Raw genomic sequence first — 24,115 nt, forward strand, 5'->3', positions numbered from 1 at the left:
GAGAGGCTCCACTTAATCGCTACTACATTAATTCCAGGTAAATGAAATCGAGTCTGAAAATTAGCACTTGTAAAACACCACTGTCTTCTTACAGCTCACTATAAAGTTGGACAAGTAACTGCCACAGATGAAGACTACCCATCAGACTGTGTGACCTATAGAATAGGCCATGGAGGCATTTTTTACCCCGTTGAGATATTCTGGTTGGATCCAGTGTCTGGAGTGATAGAACTGATAACAGAACCAGACTACGAATCTGTCCAGCAGTACAAACTGATCATTGAAGCTGTTGACTGTGATCTGTTTCATCCCAGAACTGCTAGTACTGTAGTAAGTCTGAGTTAACCATTTTTCTTATGAACATTATCCAGCCAGTTCTTTTAACTTTCCTTTCTATAGTAGCTGAATTATGGGCAATCGGTCCACTAGAATGGGAAAATCAAAGGCAGGCGGGTGTCATGCAAACCATTTTATTTCATAGGATACCAATGTAAAGAAACTCTTGTGCCTTTGCCGCCCCATTTTATGAACTCCAAAGGTCCAAGGTGGGCCTCGCCTTTGTTTTCACTGCTTCTTCCAAGTCAAACCATCAACATGACCGGAGAGCAAAACACTCATATCACATACCCCAAAGGAACTTATTTAATGGCTAGGCATGTAGTGCTGAGCAGTAAAAATAGCATTTCTTTTAGAGAAGAAGGAAAGGTAAATTAAACTCTGGAATTCTCTGCCACAAAATATGGTAATGGCCACCAATTTAGATATCTTTTCAAGGCGGATTGGATTGAGACAACAGTTTCAGGGCTCCCACAGGCATCTGGTAGGCCACTGTGAGAACAGTATGCTGGACTTCTGTTCTTATCACAAATTATGGGCTGTTGGAAAGAATTCAACATAAGGGGTGTTTTTTTATGTGGTAGCCCCATGCATCACGTGAAGCTCTGTCTTGAAAAGGAGGCAAGGAAGTCATGGACGAAGAATGATAATGTCAAAAAATGGAAGGCTGTCTTAAAGGGTTGCAGAGGGTAGAGGCAGATGCAGGGGAGCAAGGGAACAGATGAAACAACTAAGAGTAGGGAAGGAAGGAAGGATTACCTGGTGAGTGATATGGAGGCAATTACACAAAGATCACTAGATCTTACCACCAAAAAGCTCTTTGCAATAATCTGGTCTGGCATCCTGTGAAGCAGAAGTAACCGGAAAACAACTTTCAGAAGAGCTCTAGCCCCATCTTGCCGGTAAAGGTGTCTATCCCATGTGGATTAGTGGAGACGAGAAGGTGCCACCTTTCTTTTTTTAAAAAAAATCATTTTTATTGCTTTTCCAATAAAAAACATCCAATTAATATATCCAATCATAATACTCTAATTAAAATAAAAAACTAAAATAAAACAGACCAAATTATAGTCCAAATTATAATTATTAATTTTTCGGAGCTCCCCACGGTCTGGATCTCTGAAGCATGTCTCCACATCTCAGTTCTGCCTCTCCTTGTTGTTTCCATATTTTCCACATCTCGATTTTGATGCTTTATAATTCTCTGACCCTGGGTCCACGATTCTCAATCATGTCAAACATCATGTACTTTCATCCGTCGAGTACAGCTTTATTAGTATATATTTTTCCATCTGTCTTTTTATCAGTTTCCTCTGACTCCATTCCAATCTGGGATGTTATCCAAGTCTGTTATCTGAAGTTTAATGGCACAGGAATTCCCAATCATTAATTGTCCAAACCTTCCTTTCGAGCTTTATTGAATCAGTACCTTCCAAATTAAATTGTTAGGCAAAACTGTTTGCAATATTACAATGTAGATAAACTGTATTTCATAAATATCAGTCATTTGGTGATCGATCAGCCTTTGGAGACCGCACTCTCCCCCCTCTGGGCCCTAGAGGGGGGGCTGCTAGACACCACTTAGCTGAGAAGGGGCCACCTTTCAAAAACACCCTGTGGCTGTGTGCCAAGCATCAAGTCAGACCAGGAAAGCTCTGAACTCTGGAAATACTAAAAGCTCCATTTTGGCCTAGGGTTCTCAGTGGATCTTGAGGAAAGAGACATATTGGAATTGACATCCCAAATTACAGCTTACTTTATATACTGGGCCATGAGGGGCTTCAGTATAAAAACAGGAGTATATCAGAAATGAGCAAAGACCTCCCCTTCCTCATCTAGAGAGGAAGGCGTGACTCTATATATGCCAGCCTCCCTTTTTGTCATGCAAAGGCATTGGATGTCCTGGTCACAGCTGGGGTCACCTGGAGCTGCTGGCTGTTGCAACGGAGGCACTGCAAGCAAGCGGCTCATCTGTTGAGCATGTCTCTGTACGACTATTCTGTCCCTAGCTGCTGGGAACATTTTAATTAACACCTACAAGCATAGGATTACTGTAACACAGAAAGCTCATTCATTGATTATAAATTACAAGCTTGCAGCACTTTCTTCTGTAACACTAGGGTGTAATAATGATAGGTACAACAGAATATATATATTGGGAGGGGGCATGTGGAACACATAACAGCAGATCGTGCCTAAGCCAAAGAGACTGTTCTTGTTGGTTTTCCATTTCTCCCTGTAATCATCATCATCATCATCATCCAGATGCACCGCTCCTGCGATCATCACAAAGTATTTAGATTTGTTACTTAAATTTGATGATCTGATTTTGGTGATTTGGATTAATCCCACAGAAGTCGAGGAGGCTAAAATCAGCATAGCGAAAGAGCAGAACAGGTTGCATAAATCCAAGAAAACAATTGCTTGAAGTGGGACGCATTAAGCCAGCTACTAGTATAGTGGCCCAACAAAGCTCAAATGAATGATGTCTCAGACTGCCAAAAAGAGGTGTGTCAAGTACCTTGCAAGCCAGAATACATGGCTTGCTGGGCCCCTTTTGGCTTGGCAGGGTACAAAAACTAAACATTATTTTATTGGGTGGGGAAAGGAAGTGTCTTAGAAGCTTTTACAGTGGTACCTCGGGTTACATACGCTTCAGGTTACATACGCTTCAGGTTACAGACTCCACTAGCCCAGAAATAGTACCCCAGGTTAAGAACTTTGCTTCAGGATGAGAACAGAAATCGTGCTCCGGCGGTGCGGCAGCAGCAGGAGGCCCCATTAGCTAAAGTGGTGCTTCAGGTTAAGAACAGTTTCAAGTTAAGAACGGACCTCCGGAACGAATTAAGTACTTAACCCAAGGTACCACTGTACTCTCCTTACCTACACAAATGTATCTTTTTCTTCTGGTGGAGAGGCAACAGTGATTAAAGTACACGGACTTAGGCTGCAATTAGTCTGCTCCAACAGGAAATGAAGCTGTAACCTGACGTGTAAAATGCCACTTGCTGCTTCTCTGTCCTTCTTTGATCAGCTTCTTCTCTGACTTCTGGAGAGCAGGTTTCTGCTTAAGCAATGCCCTGTTGCTTGTAGACTTTTGTTGCAGTGATTTAAAAAACGATTTGAAAAATTCAGCTGCACTGATTTTCTCAGCAGCAGTAGCACTTTGCTAATGCTCTCCGTCTCCTACATGCTGCTACTAAGCAGATAAGCTAATTATAGGTGTCATGGGCCCTCAGGGCAGATGGAGTTCAGTCAGCCAAGCAGAGACCTGGCCCTAGGGTGATCTAGAAGTGTAGAGGCAAAGCGACCAGAATAGGTGTCAAATACAGGTGCTCAGTTAACACCAAAATTTCACCTTGGGACAAATGTATACATCTATGCTGTGTTTTTTAAAATTAACAGCCCCTGCCCAAGTGTAATGTATCAGAGGAATGCAGGAAACTGATATATACCAGCTTGGACCTTTCATCCATATGGCACACCTTCCAACAGTTCTCTGATGAAAATAGGAATGTCCTATACAACAACAACAACTTTTATACTGGCCCATTGACATATAGAAAAACATAATAAAACATTAAACATTTTAAAACTTCTCTATACTGGGCTGCCTTCAGATGGCTTGGGGGCTTGGATAACGCCATACTCTCCAACATTTCTCCGATTAAAATAGGGATGTCCTAAGGAGAAGCGGGACATTCTGGGGTCAAATCAGAAACTGGGACAGTTCTGTCCATTGGGAAAATAGGGACACTTGGAGGGTCTGATATGGATCCCTGTGCTGTCTACTCGGGCTGGCAGCAGCTCTCTGGAAACTCAGGGAGAAACTCTTTCCCATCACTTGGACTTCAGATACAGGACACCTTCAGGAGGATTGTTCTTTGTAAAACAGGACACTTGGAAGAGCAGCTGCCCCACATTAACATGTGGGAAGGGTCCCTGAGATACCTCTTTGGCTGTGTCTCCTTGTCCACAGTGGCTCTGGAATATTAAATGTGTTGGATGAATGCATCCAATCTGTGAGAGAAGTAGCATGCTCCTGTCCCCTGAATCTCCCATATTATGCATTGATAAGGACTGCTGTTTTCTGCACCTGTAGACTTGCTAGTGAGTGCCTATTAGGTTGTACAGAGAGCTTTCCTGATCCTTTAGCCCACAGGGGCTCATTATGCAACCGGATCTCAGTTCCTCAGGGTTTCCAAGTCAGAAGATTCTGTTTCAGACTGGCTTGAGCTCCAGCATCTTTCATTTGAAGCCTGGAATAAATATAATTACTTTTAAAAAAAAGATAATCGTAAAAACTGCTAAGAGCCATGCCTTTACTATTTCAAATGCTATTGTCTCCTTGCACAAGTAGATCAAGGAAGAGTGCTGGTACTTTCGGTTTTCCTTTGCTTGCAAACAACTGGAAAATGCCATTACTGCTGTTCAGTCCCCACACCCATAGGGGAAAAGCTTCCTGAAGCAATTCTCTTTGAGAATTATTAAAGCAGTTTTCCCGAGGTGAAGGCAAGCCAGTCTGGCTGCTTAACAAAGGCATTATGCCTCTGAACCCCAGTTGATGGGGGCAAAAAGGCAGCTGAGCTCATGTCCAGCTTTCAGGCTTCCTGCAGGCACCTGGTGGCCACGGGGAGAACAGGATGTTGGCTAAATTGGTCCAGAAGACTCTTCTCATGCATCTTAATTTTCTAGTGTGCTTCTGTGTCTTGCCCGGGGCGGGGCGGGGGGGGGCATTGTTACAGTGTTTCTCATCCAAATGCTGTTCTGAGAGATGAGCTTACTGAGATTACTCATGAATGTTTCAGGTGGGAAACCATTCATCATCTCCAAGGCAAGTAACCCTTAGGCTGAGTCTCGCATTTCCAGCTTGCTTGGTGTTTTGATCTTTTCTGTGTAAATTAACATTGCCGATTCCCCTGCCTCCCACCCTTTGGTTTATAATATGTGAGTAGAACCTGCAACAGAATGGAGGTGCAGGACACCAAACCTCACCACTGCCTCCCTCTTCCCATCCCCAGTAAACAGCAGCAGCACAGGTAATGGGAGGTATTATTATTATTATTATTACAATATCTATATATTTAATTAATAATTATAATCTATAGGGACGTGGGTAGTGCTGTGGTCTAAACCACAGAGCCTAGGGCTTGCCGATCGGAAGGTTGGCAGTTCAAATCCCCATGACGGGATGAACTCCCATTGTTTGGTCCCTGCTCCTGCCTACCTAGCAGTTCGAAAGCATGTCAAAGTGCAAGTTGATAAATAGGTACCGCTAAGCCAGAAGCGGCTTAGTCATGCTGGCCACATGACCCGGAAGCTGTCTGCGGACAAACACCGACTCCCTTAGAGCGAGATGAGCACGCAACCCCAGAGTCGTCCGTGACTGGACCTAACAGTCAGGGGCACCTTTACCTTTTTAAATATCTATACTGTCATTCATCTGAGGACCACAGTGTGGTCTACAATATAAAAAACACAAAAACTCAAACCATACTCACAAACAAAAGCAATACCCCCAGTTTAAAAGGCCATAGATTGTTTAATTAGCCAAAGTTCTGGGAGAAGAGGAATGTTTTTGCCTGGTGCCAAGAGATATGTAATGAAGGCACCAGGCGAGCCTCCCTGGGGAGAGCATTCCACAAGTGGGGAGCCACCACAGAAAAGGCCCCATCCTCATGTTGCCACCCTCTGGACCTCTCGTGGAGGGCCTCGGGCATTGATTGCAGGGTCTGGGTTGGTTCATATGGGGAGAGGCATTACAGTGAGTCCCACTTCTGCTACTGCCTTGACAGACTCATCCTTCATGAATCGTTTCATTCCCTTTTATCTCCTCTGAGCCTCCTCTGCTATGTCTTGTGACAGTCTTTCTTCCAGGGCGTTAGATCCTGTTAGCAACAGTAGATGAGCCATGCCCCCTTCAGCACTCTTCTGTGGGCCCCTTTTGTCTATGATTCTCTTGTTTTGCTGTTGTTTCTTTTAATAGGTGACGATAGATATCAGAGAAGAGAATGATGAAGCCCCCGTATGCACACCCCTCACCTATAGAGCAACAGTGATTGACAACACCTCCCCAGGAACAAATATAAACAGCTTTCGGCTTACCTGCCATGATAGAGACTCTGCTGATACTTCAATGCGGTTTGAGATTGTTTCCGGTAAAAGTTCTCGCATCATGAAATGTCTCCTTATGGTTTTTGATGTGCAATAACACTTTCCAAACCTCATTGGGCTTAGCTAGGGTTGCAGTCTCCACCCTAACCACCAAACGGAGAGGCTCTGTGCTTTGAAGAGTTGTGCAAGAGTCATGCAGGAATGCAATAAGTGGAACCTTTTCTGGCATGGATATGTGCTGGTGGGAGAAGAAACATCATTTGTTGATTTCTGGGTTATGGATGGTTAAGGGCATAGGTTCTCGGGCTTCATAAACTCATGGCTTTCCTCAAAGAATCCTGGAAACTGTAGTTCGGCCTTCACAGAGCTACAGTTCCCAGCACCATTTAAGAAACCACGGTTCCCAGGATTCTTGCCGGCTGGGGGAGGCATGCTTTAAATGCTTGGTGTGTACACAGGATTAGTTCCATGAAATTGTAGTACGCTGTAATGCCTCTCAGGCCATCCTAACCACTGATACTCTCAAGCGGGAAGAACAATTCCCTGCCTAGTTTGTACCTTTGTTTGACTTCTGCTTTTCAAATGTGCATCTTTTATGAATATTCATTTTAAAAGGAACCGTTATTATCATCATTCTTAAAATCAATTCTTTACTGAATTTTGCGTATTTCAAAAGAGAAAGCACGTATATACAGACAAAAGAAAATAATTAAAAGGTACCGTTATTGCCATTGGTGATACCACTGAAAGTGCATTTGTTGTAAGCCTTTTTGTATAAAAATACACCCGAGATAAGATAAAATTTAGAGGCATTTAGAGGCATTCTAATCTCTCTTTCTGTTCTTCACACAAAGGAAATGGTGGTAACCATTTTGGTTTTGACCCAATTCAAGGGTCCAGTTCACCGCGACTGATTGTGAAAAGCCCTTTCGACTTTGAAGATAGAATGGATATGCAGACCCAGTATCATCTTGTGGTTCACATTATAGATGACAACTTGTACAATAACTCTGTCCCCAAAGCTATGACAGGAACAGTTCTGATAGATGTTTCTGTGGTTAGAACCAGGACTCCTCCTCCAACAACGCCATATTTTGAGGTAAGTAGTACTTTGCGTTTAGCAAAGACCAATTGAAACAAACAGGTGTCCAGTGGGAAAAATGCTACCCATTGGTGAGAAACCTATGGCTGTCTCGTCTTCTTTGGCAACCACTCACAGCCGAGTAAGATTGTCTTCCATAAGCACAGTTTTAACAGTGAGTCCGTAAGTGACTGTGGAGGCCAGTTCTGGATCCACCTGTCCTTCCACAGTGGGGAGATAAGTTTCCGGTGGGATGTTGATCACGGTGAGGGTTTGCCAAATGTGCCTTCCTCTTAGCACGTTTCTCCCTTGCATCCTGAGTTCGTGTGTCTTCAAAGCCCATGACATCTTTGGTAAAGGCTGTTCTTCAACTGGAGCACTTGCAGGCCAGTGTTTATACTACATTATTTATTTATTTTTGCCTTGAGAGAGTTTTTAAACCTCTTTTGTTGACCCACCAGCATTATGCTTTTCATTTCTAAGTTCAGAATAGAGTAGTTTGCTTTGGAAGATGATAATCAGGCACCTGAACAACATGATCAGTCCAACAGAGTTGATGTTGAAGAATTGTTGCTTTGTCACTGGTGATCTTTGCTTCTTCCAGTACACTGGCATTAGTTCACCTGTCTTCCCAAGTGATATGTATTTTTTTCCGGAGACACCTTTGATGGAATCTTTTGAGTAGTTGGAGATGGTGTTTATAAGTGGTACATGTTTCACAAACATACAGTATCATCCAACTCAATGGTGTAACGTTGGAAAGTGTCTATTCTTCTCCTACCTGGGCAGTTATCTTTCCTAGGGGCCAATATTGATGCCAAAATCCAACATTGCCTGTGAGTGCAGCTTTCTCCCGATTGAAGTGCAGAGTGTTTGAGGACCGGGACATTTGCAAGGAAACCAAAATGCTTGCTTACAAAGCTATTGTACTACCAGCCTGTGACTGTACAAATACTGTTAGACTACAAAATCCCATCATTCCTGACCACTGGCCCTGCTGGCTGGGGCTTATAGGAGCTGTAGTTCAAGAACATCTATGGAGTCATAGGTTCCTCATCCTTATTTTAGAGCAAGGGTTAATTGCAAGTGGCCCCTGAACATTGCAACTCAACTAACTTACCCAGGACTCAGCTACACTCAGTCAGTTATATTGTTGTAACTCCATTGTAAAGATGTGGCACCAGATGGCGCTGTAGAGCACAAAATTTGTCTATGCGATTCCACATAGGGTTTTTTCTTTTGCTATAACAATCTAATTTATGACTTAATTATAGCATTCCCACCCCCATGTGTAGATCCAGCCCCAAAGTCAGTGCATTAAAATGAATGGCCATGACTAACTCAGGTCCATTAATTTCAATGGGTCTACTCTGAGTACAAACTACTCAAATCCAACCCCCTGCCTTCCCATAGTACTTTGCTTTGAATTACTGATATTCTAAGAAATCCAAAAAAGAAAGGGCCTGGGTCTCATTGTTCAGAAGACTGAATTAGTTACAGAAGATGCAGTTAACAAACTTTCTTTCCCTGGGGTGGGGGGCTGCATGGGGGAGTGAAGGATATGTTTGTTTTAAAGATAACAAGTCAAACTCTTTCTGCTTTTGCAATCCCCGCCCAGCAAGTGCAGGTGTGGGGAACAACTCAAATTGACTCTTCCTTCTTATTAAAAGTCAGGAGGCTGTTCAGAGCCACTCAATATCCTGGCTGTCAGCCACACTTGCGGCTTTGTTCAGCGAATGCAACAGAGAGCCCACAGCAAGATGACTATAGCGGAGATGGAGGGGGACACTTTTGCCACAGCATCGGCCTCAGACAGGCTGCCAAATCTCATGAAAGGACAGCCTTGAATACTTCTGTTTATTTGGTTGCTAACTTGAGCATAAAATTAAAAAGGAATGTATTCCTTAATTGGTTAAAAGCAGAATGTAGAAACCCCAGAGGGGGATTAGCTGCAGAATGGCCAAATTGGAAGTAACCTCCTTGAGTTTTCAGCCCTTTGGGAGTTGTCAATTTTAGCAGTGTTTGACACAATGGCTTTGAACAAACTTTGTTAAAGCTTTTTATCAAACAACATTCAGGACTAGTGATGTTGGTACTATGCTTGAATTCCAAGAGGACTCCCCCAACCCACCTGCCCACCTGAAATCATTTAGCAGCTGCCCAGACTTTCAATCTGGTCCCCTGACTCAACCTTTTCCCCAATATTCCTTTTTGTAGCCTTGCTAGCTATGTCACAATAGGAAGGCACAACTCTCATAGCTGCACAGAAATGTTAGGTACACCCCCTCTGCCTATCTATAAAGGCTAGGGATGGAGGAGAAAGCTCACCCAGTTTCTATGCAAACCTGGCTAATTCACATTTCCTGAACCGATACATGAACCAAAAGGCAGCTATCTTTCAGCATTTGTGCTTCTCCAAATATTGCAGCGCAGCTCTCCACTCAGAAAATGCAAAGATAAATGCTTACATTTTGAAAAGCGCAGACAAAAAAATGTGTATATTAGTCAAAATAACACAAAAATATCATTGTACTAGGGGAAATCGGGCACAAAAATGTGTTTTTCTGTAAACTTAAAAATAATAATTTTGAAGTGATGAAGGAATGGGGGCAAACTCAGTTTAAGATTTGAAGGAGGGGAAAATGAGATACAGTGGTGCCCCGCAAGACGAATGCCTCGCAAGATGAAAAACCCGCTAGACGAAAGGGTTTTCCTATTTGGAGGTGCTTCGCAAAATGAATTTCCTATGGGCTTGCTTCGCAAGACGAAAATGTCTTGCGAGTTTTTCCGACTTTTTCCCCCTTTCCCCCCTTTTTCTAAGGCACTAAGCCGCTTATCTGCTTATCTGTTTATCCGCTAAGCCGCTAAGCTGCTAAAAGCTGCTAAAAGCCACTAAAAGCCGCTAAGCCACTAATAGCGCTAATCCGCTAAGCTGTCAATGGGCTTGCTTCGCAAGACAAAAAAACTGCTAGATGAAGAGAATCGCGGAACGGATTCTTTTCGTCTTGCGAGGCACCACTGTATTGGAAGAAGCCAAAAATGACAGATCCATCCATCCCTTGTGAAGGCTGTGCTAGGCCAGTGGACTGGGAGGAGTTTGATCATGCAATCAGTAAGTGCTCTTCATTCTGTATCCCTTCTCTGTAGGCTTGGGATATGAGCAGGGGGAGCAAGGCAGAAAAAAATAAATCTGTACAGAATAATAATAATAATAATAATAATAATAATAATAATAATAATAATAATAATTTATGCCCCGCACATCTGGCTGGGTTTTCCCAGCCACTCTGGGCGGCTACCAACCAAATATTAAAAACACAATACAGCATTAAACATTAAAAACTTCCCTAAACAGGGCTGCCTTCAGATGTCTTTTAAAAGTAAGATAGTTGTTTGTTTCCTTGACATCTGATGGGAGGGCATTCCACAGGGCAGGCACCAGTACTGAGAAGGCCCTCTGTCTGGTTCCCTGTAACCTCACTTCTCACAGGCTGAATGATGGGGGTGGAGATGCTTCTTCAAGTATACAGGACCAAGGCCATTTAGGGCTTTAAAAGTCAGCACCAACACTTTGAATTGTGCATCAACAACAATGCCTTCGTTTCTGCAGTGTCTTTATATACACATTTTACTGCATGTTCCTCATGACTTGAAATCCCATTCTTGGTGTAGATTTATACACTCCTGACATGTCATTTTTGTGTTCTGAATAGTTTCCCACCCCCAGGCACATTCTTTTAGTTAGTCTTAATCACACGCCCCCAGAGCTATCCTACAGTGTCTTGTGTTGTTGTTGAGATTTAGCTTGGATTTCCCATGAACTGCATCAAAACTAAAATGGTTCCTCTCTCTCTCTCTCTCTCTCTCTCTCTCTCTCTCTCTCTCTCTCTCTTTTTTAAAATAATTTTTACTAATTTTCATAAAACAAAAAACACACAAATAAACAATACATGACTTCCCCATGCTTCCCCTTCACTGCACCCCTGTTTCAGAAGTTTTTAGCAATCCTTCATTCCTTTTCAATAATTAATTTCCCTCAAAATTTTCTTAACTTAAATATTTACAGCTATAGTTCTCTATTTCTTAACCCTTAACATTTTATCAGTCTGAAATTTTGCAACAGTTCTTAAGATATAGTTTAATTTTTTTCCAGTCCTCTTCCACTGTCTCTCTCCTCTGATCACGGATTCTGCCGGTCATCTCTGCCAGTCCCATAAATTCAATCACCTTCGTCTGCCATTCTTCCAGAGTAGGTAATTCTTGCATCTTCCAATACTTTGCCAGGAGAATTCTTGCTGCTGTGGTTGCGTACATAAAAAAGGTCTTATCTTTCTTTGGTACCAATTGGCCGACCATGCCCAAGAGAAAAGCCTCCGGTTTCTTTACAAATGTCCACTTAAGGACTTTCTTAATTTCATTATAGATCATTTCCCAGTAGGCTTTAACCTTTGGGCAGGTCCACCAAAGATGATAGAAAGTTCCTTCGCATTCGTTACATTTCCAGCATTTATTATTGGGCAAATGGTATATCTTTGCAAGCTTGACTGGAGTCATGTACCACCTATAGATCATTTTCATTATGTTTTCTTTCAAGGCACTACATGCCGTAAATTTAAGGCCTGTGGTCCATAACTGTTCCCAGTCAGCAAACATAATATCATGACCTAAGTCTTGTGCCCATTTAATCATAGCTGATTTAACTGTTTCATCCTGTGTATTCCATTTCAGCAACAAGTTATACATTTTAGACAAATTCTTAGTATTGGTCTCTAACAGTTCTGTTTCCAATTTTGACCTCTCTTTCTGAAATCCTAGTTTCTTATCCTGCTTAAAAGTCTCATTTATCTGATAATAATGTAACCAATCTCGAACTTTGGATTTTAATTTCTCAAAGCTCTGTAATTTAACTTTTTCACCATCATATTCTATAATTTCACTATATTTTGGCCAGTTTGAATCCATATTAAGTTTTTTTACCGCTCTAGCTTCCATTGGTGACAACCATCTGGGTGTTTTATTTTCCAACAAATCCTTATATCGATTCCAAACATTATATAAAGCTTTCCTGACAATATGATTTTTAAAGCCTTTATAGATCTTTACCTTGTCATACCATAAATATGCATGCCAGCCAAAATTGTTATCATACCCTTCCAAATCTAAAATATCTGTGTCTTCAAGAAGTAGCCATTGCTTCAGCCAGCAGAAAGCTGCTGCTTCATAATAGAGTCTTAAGTCCGGCAGCGCAAAACCCCCCCTATCTTTTGCGTCAGTTAAAATCTTAAATTTTATTCTGGGTTTTTTTGCCCTGCCAGACAAATTTTGATATATCTTTCTGCCACTTCTTGAAACAATCCATCTTATCTATAACTTGCAGTGTCTGGAACAAAAACAACAATCTCGGCAATACATTCATCTTAATAACAGCAATTCGGCCTAACAAGGATAATCTCAATCTAGACCATATGTCAAAATCTTTCTTAACTTCCAACCAACATTTCTCATAATTGTCTTTAAACAAATTCATATTTTTAGATGTTAGATTCACCCCCAGATATTTCACCTTTTTTGTTATCTCCAAACCGGTTTCCCTTTGAAAACTATCTTTTTCCCCCATCGTTAGATTTTTTTCCAATACCTTTGTCTTTTGTTTATTTAATTTAAAGCCAGCCACTTGACCAAATATTTCAATTAATTCTAAAACTCTTTTTGTACTGGCTTCTGGCTGCTGTAAAGTCAAAACTAGGTCGTCTGCAAATGCTCTTAGCTTATATTGTTTAGCTCCGAGGTGTATTCCTTCAACCAGCTGGTCCCTTCTAATCATGTTTAGCAACACCTCCAGGACCGATATAAACAATAGAGGGGATATTGGGCAACCCTGTCGTGTCCCTTTTTCTATTGGGATTTCATCCATAACTACACCATTCACAATTAATTTTGCTTTTTGCTCTGAATATATTGCACCTATACCGTTTTCAAAGTTTTGGCCTACCCCCATCCCATGGAGATTCCTCTTCATAAAACTCCAAGAGATATTGTCAAAGGCCTCTCTCTCTCTCTCTCTCTCTCTCTCTCCCTCCCTCCCTCCCTCCCTCCCTCCCTCCCCATACAGCCAAAGAAAGGTCTGACCATTGTATACACATCAGTCAACACATTCCGTTCTGATAATTGGTATGTTCCGTTCATCTTCACACTGGTGGCAATTATGGCTTTTGGATTGCTTGCTTGGTCGTGTTTTCTGATATGGAGATATGGCGGGTGTAAGGAAGCATGTCTGAAACAGCGGACCAAAGCTCCCAGGGAAATAAAAAGGTATGTCTTTTGACATAATGGCCAAAATCCAAAGAATGAAAATCTGTGGAAATCTGTGAAGGACAGGAATTAGAATGTGCATACAATTAGAGTTGGGATTCCTTTGTGGCTGTTCTGTTTTCTATGGAAGGCTTGGGCGGTGTCGGGGGGGGGGCACGGATGTCTTTAATACCAGTCTCAGAGCCTCTCTTGTTGTGCTACCATTTCCCACCTCAGACAGACTTCCATAAGCCAATCTGGTAAGATGATTCAAGGACCTGAACTTTCAGCCGCCAGTGAAAATAAATGCTGGGCCACATTTTGATCCACCTGCTGCAAGCATCTGTGAGAATTGATGCCTTATGTTCTATATGCATGGAAGTAAAACTATTTGTAATATATCTGACTCCTATTAAATGTCTTTCTGTTACAGAATAAAGAAATATAGTTTAGGTAGGTCCTTCTGTGGAACTATAAATACTGTTGCTATAATTTTTTGTTTGTTTGTTATATCCATATAATGGATAATATGTGTCTGTGTTTATTGATTTTATTCCCATAAGTAAAATGCCTTTTATTGTTGATGCAGGAACCCAGAAAGAAAACATGGAAGTGATAACAGTAAGTAATATTGTGACACTGGCTGAAAAATGACACAACCGGTAAAGAATCTTTTTATGAAAGTTCACAATAATTAAATAAGTATACCCATTTTTGCTATGAGGTCAAAGTAAGTCCAATCAAATTTGACTATGGGGTGTGGCACTCATCTCAGCTTTCAGGCCAAGTGAGCCAGCATTTGTCTGCAGACAGCTTTTCTGGGTCATGTGGCCAGCATCACTAAACTGCTTCTGGCGTACAAGATGCCAGGATGAGTGCCAGAGCATACAGAAATGCCATTTACGTTCCCGACGCAGTGCTACCTATTTATCTACTTGCACTGGTGTGCTTTTCAACTGCTACATTGGCAGGATCTGGGACAAAGCAACGTGAGTTCACCCCATTGCACAGATTCGAAATGCTGACCTTAAGATCAGCAAGCCCAAGAGGCTCGGTGGTTTAGACCACAGAGCCACCCATGTCCCAGTAAAGAAAATATATATAGAGAGAGCCATCACTTCCATTAAAGCAAACATGGAAAGAATGCATCAGCCCTGGGCAGCTTGGCCAATGGTTGGCTATTATGAGAGCTGTAGTAAAACAACATCTGAGGAGCTAAATAAGCAACTATTTCCCCTCCCTTTGACTTCCCCACTCAAACGTCTGATATCAGGCTGTTGCAAATCAGCGGTGGGTGTGTCCAGCATCTTCCTCCAGGAACGGTCCAGCATCTCTCCTCTTCTTCAGTGGAAATCAGCATCAAGGCAAAGAAGGGTGCTGGTTCAAAACTTTTACCTGCTTTGCAGTTGGTCTGGCTGCTGCTTCTCTCCTGCTGCTGCTGGTGGTGAGGTGCTGATGTTAATGGAAACCAAGTCATTTCTTAATTATGATGTTTATGAAACTTGACTGTTATTGTTTTCACTTCAGGAAACCTCCACTTATGAAACTGTGTTCAATGGAGAAGCCAAAGATCCAGGTAATATATCCTCCCTGGGAGGAATGTGGGGTGCATTCATGTGACACGCCAAAACACTAGCGTGTTGCAACACACAGTTTGGAAAGCTCTGATATAAGGAAACCCACTAACACAGAGAGATCCAGCCTGTATAGCAAATCTGTTTCCTTTTCAGGAGCTCAGCTGTACCAATCTGGTCAGTATTTGAGGAGTAAGATGATTTGCAGCAATCATTTAAACATGCGTTCTATGGGTTGTATGGAAATACCTTTCACAAAATCCTTTGGCAGTAGATGGTGCCACCAGGCCTCCTGGAGCTCACCTATTCATTTGTTTCCTTCAGTACTTCTTATTCAACAGCTACTACCTATGATGACTGTGTTCTTTTTCCACTCTGAATACCAGTTACTGGGAATTACAAAGAAAGGACCCAGCTTGTGGGCTTCCCATAAAAATAGCTCAGACAGTAGAGCATGGGACTCTTAATCTGAGAGTCATGAGTTTGAGCCCCACGTTATTCAAAAGATTCCTGCATTGCAAGGGGTTGGACTGGGTAACCCTCATGATCCCTTCCAATTCTAGGTTTCTATGATTTGGTTGGCCAATGTGAGAACTGGATGCTGGACTACATGGGCCTTTGGTTTCATAAAGCAAGGCACTTCTGATATTCTTCATCAATATGAAGCAAAATTTTCAGAAATGAAACTAACTTTGCATTCATTCTAGTCACAGGTAATAATGCAATGTTGCACCATTTTTCTTTTCTTCCTTAGTCACAGGAAATCTCTACCAGTATAACAGCAAGTCAGGAGCAAGAAAGTGGAAAGTCCCTCAAGAACCCATCAGAAACAATCTGGATCTCACAAGCATATCTTCGGTGTCTCAGAGTCTCTCTCCTGAAAAGAACATGCCAATGAAATTCCCTAAAGATCCATAACTTCTTCAGCCTTTAAAGCCAATCATTTATTCATAACTGATATATTTCTCTACTAGTCTTTAGCGGGAAGATGGATTTAGTATCAGGGAGTGGGGTTGAGATGGACTTTTGAATATGGATGAAAAGAAACGTTTTCAGAATGAAGCCATGTTTGTTTTTGAAGGCTTTTGAGACATGGGCTCTCTCCTTGGTAAGACACGATACCATATTGTTGTATGCATTCCTAAGCAACTGCCAAAAGTAGAGTGAAGCCAGGGAAGCCCACAATACAAGGACACAATGTCATGAGTTTTGTATTATGAAATTATGGTAGGGAACGTTATTAAGCCTGAGGGCCACATTCATTCATGGGCAACTTTCCAGAGGGCACATCCAGAGGCAAAAGTGGACAGAGCAACATATTACACATTTGTCTCCTCTACCTAGGCAAACAAGAGGCATTATCAGAGTGCAAGGACTCATTCTGGGCAGGCAAAAAACATCAAATAGGATGTAGGGCTATGTAGGATCTGGTACCACCCCATTTCTAGCTCATTCATATAGTGCTAAACCCTGATTCAGTATTATGTGCAGTCACAGCCAACATCTAGATCTGGCATGAATTTGACTAAGGATGCACATAGTCCAATAGCTCTCCAATATCTCTGCTACCTGATATCCTTTTTCTGGGGATGATAGAAGTTTATACAACTCCAACATGTGATTTACCATTGAGCTAAAGCCATTTTCCAGATGAAAGGCAGTTTCTTGATTGTACTACTACTCCTGGTTTTTGTATATCTAATTAGGATCCATGAAACTTTGAAAAGGGCCTACATTTTGCTATGATTTCCCTGAGCATCTGAGTGCTTTATAAATCAACAATGTCTAATCCAATAACTCTGATATGAAAATGGCATTTAATCATTTTTTATTTTTTTAAAAAGAAAATTTGATCAATTGCTTTCTTTGTATTGAGATTTATTAAAAAGAGGAAAAAGAGGAATGGGGAAAACCAATTCCCTTAGAAGTTTAATTTACTTATTACCTATTGATCTGGAGGCCTCTATAGGTTGGATATTGGAGCTGTAAGCAAATGTTTTGACTACATCTCCATAGTGACAACAGTGACAGCAATCAATTCTAGGGGGCCCTATCTTGGGTCATCAATAATGTTGGTTTAAACCATTAACACTTTGCAATTTTTTTTTGTTTAAAATCTGGACACACTGAAAAGATTGTCAGGATGAAATATCAGGATGCTTGTTGCTGCTCTGAAATATCAACTATGTTTCCTTAGCTAGATAATTTTTTCACATTGGCTCAAACTTTTTCATGGGCTCTAAATTCATCTTGAAATTTGACTGAGGAAGCAATGCTGATCAAAACTAGAGCTGGCGGAAAAGAGTGATTTAACAAAAATAATAATCATGGAATTGAGTCATTACAGAAGGAATAGTTTCATGGAATCACCCACCCCCACCATTTTGTTTCACCGATTCATTCCCCTGATTCATCAGTATATTTTCTGGGGAGCAACTGCCATTGAACTCAATGGGGTGACATGCTGCTGTTGTTTTTTGTTTTTAAAAAGATGGCTAATAGCAGTAGATGGCCCTGAGTCCTATTTGGACCATGGTGAAATGAAGATTTTTTAAACTTAGCTGGAAACTACACAAAGAGTTTTGATGCGTTTCTTATCTTTGCTATAATTCCTAGTCCATCACCTTCCCCTCTGATCATGTGCTTTTATTATGACACTTGGATCCCTGACAAAAGGAATGAAATTAAAAAGAAGAAATTGGATGCCAAAATTTGCAAGGGGGTATATTTCTCTTATTATTTTCCAGCACAGATTGCTGATGATTTCTCTAGGTGGCTCCATTTAATTTGTTTATCTATATCACATTGTGCTGGTTAAATGAAAACTAAAACCTGTTTGGATCGAGCAGGAGAATCCTGATTGGTATCCCATACCAAGGCACTTCAAAATCTGGTTTCTATGCATACCTAGGAAGTTTGGAATTATTAAATTTGCACCTACTGTCTCTTCCCATCACTGAAAAAGACAATATGTGAAGAAGGTAGAGAAACAAGTTAGCAGAATGCACGTGCATTTTTTTTCAGAATTTTGCAGCAAATTCACAGGAGCCCATCAATACTACCCTCTGATTTCCTGGGTTTCCTTGAAATGCAATTGTTTTTGGACGAGTGACTCTCAATGCATCTCATTAGTTAAGGCTGTCCAATAAACGAAGCCTTAATATTCATGGAGTTTGTGACAGGCACTCATCATTGCCATCCTCGTGCCTGGGAAGCGATGGGCAGCCACACTGGGGAAATCTATATGCAGCTACAGAAAGAGACTAATTTCACTTATTGATTGGTTATGCCAGGTGACTTGTTAGAGGTTAATTTGACAAAGGAAAATAATTTGCACAGCCCTCAACTTGGGCACATTTCTTTGTTTGCAAGAGATGAAACAATGAATTGCCAGCAAATGAACAGGATCCTTTTCCCTACTCCCATTGTCCTGGTGCTGGGAAGCCTCCACCATGGTGCTTAGTGGTCCAGGTTGAGGCCAGTTACAGTTGTTGTAGCACTTCCTTGCTTTGCCTCCATTGGAAGGAGCCCTTGGCCATACTCATACCATGAGGGCCAAGGCCATTTCTGAAAGGAGGCCCAAAGTCTCCCCTGCCCCAGTGGAAAATCTCATCTGGCAGTACTATATGTTGGGTTTGGGTAGTGACAAATTTGTCAGGGCTGCAATGGTCAAATGGAAGGCAGGGGTGCATCTGTAATATCCGGTCTGTGAAACCTTCCCGTTTTGAACCCAGTAAGTTCCTGATCTTCAAGACAACGCTGTATGCACCATAGATATTTGATCTCCAGTTGACACACAGCCATAGAGATCTGTAGTTCCTTCTCTCCAGTGTAAACAACATGGGGTGTGTGGGGGTCTTCTCTTATGTCTCTTATGTTTGTGTTGGTGTGCATGAAAGCAAAGATGGGCAGGGAGGAACTGGTCAAGGAGGAATACATCTGAATATTCCCGATGCCTCACACATCTTGCCTAGATAGTGACAACTACTTCTTTGATCTAAGGAATGACAAAAAAATGTGCCTGCTCCTTTCCCATGATAGGTATCTATCTTAGTCCCACCACGAATCACTGGGGTTTTTAAGTCTAGTGGTGGATCTACACACAGGAAAAAACACTATAAACAAGTCAGAAATGAAATCATTATAATAAGGTTTCCTGGGGACAGTCCCCAGATTTACAAATCAGTCCCCTGACAAAATCCTATCATTCCGACTCATTTCAATGAAGTGTCCCCGGATTCATTGAAAAAAAAATCTGGTAACCTTACATTATAACAAAAGAAAAAAACACTATGGAAAATTGCTCAGAAAATTCTTTTGCTCTCTGGTACCATCTGGTGTTGCATGTATATAACGCATTCAAAACATTGTTTCTTGACTAATGTAGTCAAGTGTTAGGGAGATACCAGGAATGGTAGGAGGCTATGCTTCTCAGTATCAAAATGCCCTGCCCTGCCATGACTGGCTTAGAGCTGGTTCACAGGGGGTCGTAGGAATCAGTCCAAACTGGCATTTCAGCTTGGTGGGGGTTCCCACCCCCCTTTAGATTGTTGCAGAACTCCTTTATTCCATTTCTGTGCAATTTCCTTCTTTCTTTTTTTGACAGAACCCAGTAACATTAATTAAGCACAGAGTCTCCTGGATTTTGAACATGAATATACATGATTGTCTCTAACAGCTTTCCTAGTGCAATTGTTCAAATGATGAATGGAGCGGGTTGGAGAATAATTAGTGTTCTCATGAAAATGCTCTTTGATGCAGAGAGGCTTAAATAACCTTAAATTGCAGCTGCTAACCAGTAAGTGCCAGAAGAACATTAGAAGACCTCTCTGGATTAGACAAATGACCCACCTAGTACAACATTCCGAAAGCCATGAGTGCAATGGTACTCTGCCACTCATTATCTCCAGTTATGAGAATTCAGAAGCAAACAACTTCTGGACCTTAGCAGCCATTATAACAAGAAGCCATCAATAGTCTGATCCTCCAGGAATTTGTCTAAGCTCTTTTTAAAAGATGCCCATGTCGGTGGCCATCATCGCATCTGGTAATGGCAATTCGCGTTATCAGAGTGAATGGAAGTACAGTGGTACCTTGGGTTAAGTACTTAATTCGCTCCGGAGGTCCGTACTTAACTTGAAACTGTTCTTAACCTGAAGCACCACTTTAGCTAATGGGACCTCCTGCTGCCACCGCGCCACCAGAGCACGATTTCTGTTCTCATCCTGAAGCAAAGTTCTTAACCTGAAGCACTATTTCTGGGTTAGCGGAGTCTGTAACCTGAAGTGTATGTAACCCGAGGTACCACTGTACAGTCGTACCTTGGCTTTCGAACACAATGTGTTCCGGAAGTCTGTTCATCTTCTAAAGCATTCAGAAACCAAGGTGTGGCTTCTGATTGGCTGGAGGAGTGTCTTGCAGCCAATTGGAAGCTGCAGAAGCCGTGCCGGACGTTCGCAAACCAGAACACCTACTTCTGGGTTTACGATGTTCGAGTTCCGAATTGTTCATGAACTAAGCTGTTCAAAAACCAAGGTACGACTGTACAGCCTCCCCAATTTCCATATTGTTATGTACTGAGTTGAATAGGATCCAAAACGCAGCAGTCTGATTGGTCCTAGAACAATAGGATCCAAAATGCAGCAGTCTGGTCCGAGAACAACAGGATTCAGAATGCAGCAGTCTGATTGGTCCTAGAACAATGCAGCAGTATGATTTGTCCGCAGGAGCCACCCAATCCAGCTCCAGGTGGAAGTGAATCCGCAACCTGATTGGCCTACAGGAGAATCCCGGAATTAGCCAATCACGTGTATATAAAGCAGATATTTGGGGAAAACTTCAATTCCTCACTACCATGAGCTGAATAAAGAGCATGAAATCCACTCTCGACTCCAAGTATATTTCACATATTCACAAAGGATGCTGGGAGACGCATCCACCAGACTTGAAACCGCCGAACTTCTCATACTCCGGGCAGGATCAAAGCCTTTGTCTTTACACTTTCATTTGTCAACCACCCCGAGGAACCATAGGAGGCAAATGGAGACAGATAAAATATGGTATCGATGAGCTGGATAATGCATGTGCAAGAGAAAGGGAGCCCTCTATTGGATGCCAGAGAGTGACAGGCACAATGCGGCAGATGGTACCCTGTGGCGTGATAAAGCTGGGCCCTCCACGGTGCTCACACAGGCATGACAAATGATGTACAAAGTAAGGATTTTTTTAAAAGGTCTGTGCAGCCTCATGGAGAGATGTGCTGGATTTGATCATGCTAAAGCAAGGTTGGCTTGTTGTCGTTGGTTAAATGCATTTGTCTGTAGCTCCTTCTCAGACCCTCATATTTAATTTGAACTACAGAGCTCTGACAAACTTCTTGGTGGCCTCTCCCCATTTCAGTGTAGACTGCCCAATGCATCATTTCTCAATACGCCCGTCTCTTCCTGGCACGGCCGCTGGAAGCCATCAGGCTTAAAAATATATATATAATTTAAAGTCCCCCCGCTGTATTTCACATTAACCTAATTAACCACCATGATGAGCTTAGGCATTTCACATAATTAGACAGCAGAAGCAATTTTTCACATTTTAAAAAGCAATTCATTCAGTCTGTAGGTTGGAATTCAGTATCACACAGTTCCCATTGTTCTATCTGCACAAGCATGGCAGCTTGCTGGATGGGATGATCCCTCTTCTTCTCCCCCTGAACACTGCTCTGGGGTCTCTCCTGGCCCTCCCCCTCCCAGCCAATTGGGTGGGGGGAAAGTGGGGGAAAGGATGGGGCAAAGCCGTTTTGTGCAAGCAGAATCTTGTACAGCCTGCCATTCTGTTTCTGTCTACTTCACTCTTTTCCCCTCTTTTTCTCTATGATTCCTTCTTACAGTGAATGCATCCTTAGGATGTGAATTCATTCTAACAAGGCATCCCAATCTCTTTTTAACTGCTTTTGGGTTTGGGGACGTAAGACGTAATTTACTACATATATTTCTGGCTACCATGTCCAGTGTCAGATGGAACTGTGATTTTTAACTTTTCTTTTGTTTTTAAAATGATTTTATTGATACACCAGGACAACAAAACAGAAGAAATAAATATATGCAGCAATAAAAAGATATTTGAAATTAGATAATAACAATAAAAGTCACAACCAACGAAACCTATACATTTACACCACATAAATATAAATAACATAAATTTTTGACTTCCTTCATCCTGATATCGGCTTTTAAATTTATTTCTTTTCAACTGTTTCCTTTGTGAATTATTATTATGATTGTCTCACATACATAACCTAAGAATCATAAATCATCTTGCAGAAATTAACCAAAAGAAGTCCAGGTTTTCACTTGGGGACACTGTTTTATAAAGTAATATTTACACTTTCCCCACTCTGTTCTGAACTTTTGTTTAGGTTGGTCTCTGATTACCTCTGTTAGTTTAGCCAATTCAATGTAATGTAATTTTTAACTTTTTCGATTTCCACAAGGGCTTTTCTTATCAGAACTCCAAGTGGCTCCTATATTTTGTCCTACAGTTTTCATTAAAATATCAATAAAAATGTAAATATGAAAGATAGAGAGAATGAGAAACAATCAAAGGTAGTTTAAGTCTGGGGAATTATGGACCTGGGGATGTAGGAGAGCAAATAATAAAATGTTTAGGCTGCAATCTAGTCCATATTTATACACACATAAATCCCATTAACTTCAGTGTACATATCACTGTGTTCAAGATTTCCACCTCATGTCTCCATCTCATAAATCCCTTTTGCTGATATGGGAGCTCTGATGTATTTGTTGAGCTCACCTGGCTGCCAGGGCTTCCTCTAGTCACTTCAGTGGAGCTCTGTGTGCCTCAGGCCTTGCATATTTTTGCTCTCTCCACTGAAGTGAAAGAGAAAACCCAATCAGCTAGGAATTCTGATCTGTCTGTTGGAAACCATGCCAAAATCTGTCTCAGGTGCTTGTACTGCAATCATTTTGCTCGTATTCTTCCCGAATAAAGGTCCATGGGAGATAATTCGAAGGTGGAGGAGAATTTCACTTACTTTCTCACCAACTGAAAGCGTTTCAGAAAACCAGACGTTACTCTGCAAGAGGCAGGCACACAAAAATACAGCTTTCACCATTGCTGCTAGAGTAGAGCAGTTGGAGATGCGTTGAAAGGATCTCAACAAACTTTGTGTTGCATTACTTCCTTTATACTACTGTATCTGAACTTTCTCTGCCCCCTAATCAATTTCTATCCCTTCCAATACTGAGTCTCCACTCCCCTGATCTATTTTCAGTTCTTTTTTGTGTGTTTAACTGCCCTCGTTAATGCTCCCATAACTGCCTGCATCACAGGACACAGCATCTGATTTCAACCCATTTTTCAAGGCATCACGTTTTGATCTAGATATGTTGTCAGTGAACATTCACGAATGCCAGGATAAGTTACCACTCTAGCTCCTCCTCTTCTCTATAGTTCTGCTGTGAGTGCCAAAAACCAAGTCCATTTAAGAACTCTTCCTACTGTGTGGGCGAATACCATTTTCTTGTCACAGGAAATTTGTCAATTGAATAATAGTTTTGTGATGGGAAGAGATGTGATCTCCTGCAGGGCAAAGGTCAATTGAGTTTCTGTCCAGTTTGTACCATATCAAGCCCACTAATCTTACACTTGGCCAAAATGCCGCTGCTTGGAGACAGAAGCAGAAAGGATGGAGAAATCCTCCTTT

At 41.7% G+C, this 24,115-nt stretch overlaps 1 protein-coding gene across 1 annotated transcript in view; it reads left to right on the forward strand.

Annotated features, from left to right (window-relative positions):
* LOC309336805 (cadherin-related family member 3-like) overlaps positions 1 to 18,563 on the forward strand; it is a 46,774-nt gene extending 28,211 nt beyond the window's left edge. Inside the window, exons 10-17 of the mRNA XM_081853158.1 lie at positions 95 to 330; positions 6,323 to 6,494; positions 7,305 to 7,549; positions 13,644 to 13,843; positions 14,256 to 14,275; positions 14,412 to 14,443; positions 15,350 to 15,398; positions 16,151 to 18,563. Coding sequence (XP_081709284.1) covers positions 95 to 330; positions 6,323 to 6,494; positions 7,305 to 7,549; positions 13,644 to 13,843; positions 14,256 to 14,275; positions 14,412 to 14,443; positions 15,350 to 15,398; positions 16,151 to 16,314 — 1,118 coding nt within the window. The 3' untranslated portion in view covers positions 16,315 to 18,563. The remainder of the gene's footprint in view (positions 1 to 94; positions 331 to 6,322; positions 6,495 to 7,304; positions 7,550 to 13,643; positions 13,844 to 14,255; positions 14,276 to 14,411; positions 14,444 to 15,349; positions 15,399 to 16,150) is intronic.
* The last annotated feature ends 5,552 nt before the right edge of the window (positions 18,564 to 24,115 follow it).

Source organism: Podarcis erhardii (assembly GCF_964252035.2).
Source record: "Podarcis erhardii genome assembly, chromosome: 2".
Classification (NCBI taxonomy): Eukaryota; Metazoa; Chordata; class Lepidosauria; order Squamata; family Lacertidae; genus Podarcis; species Podarcis erhardii.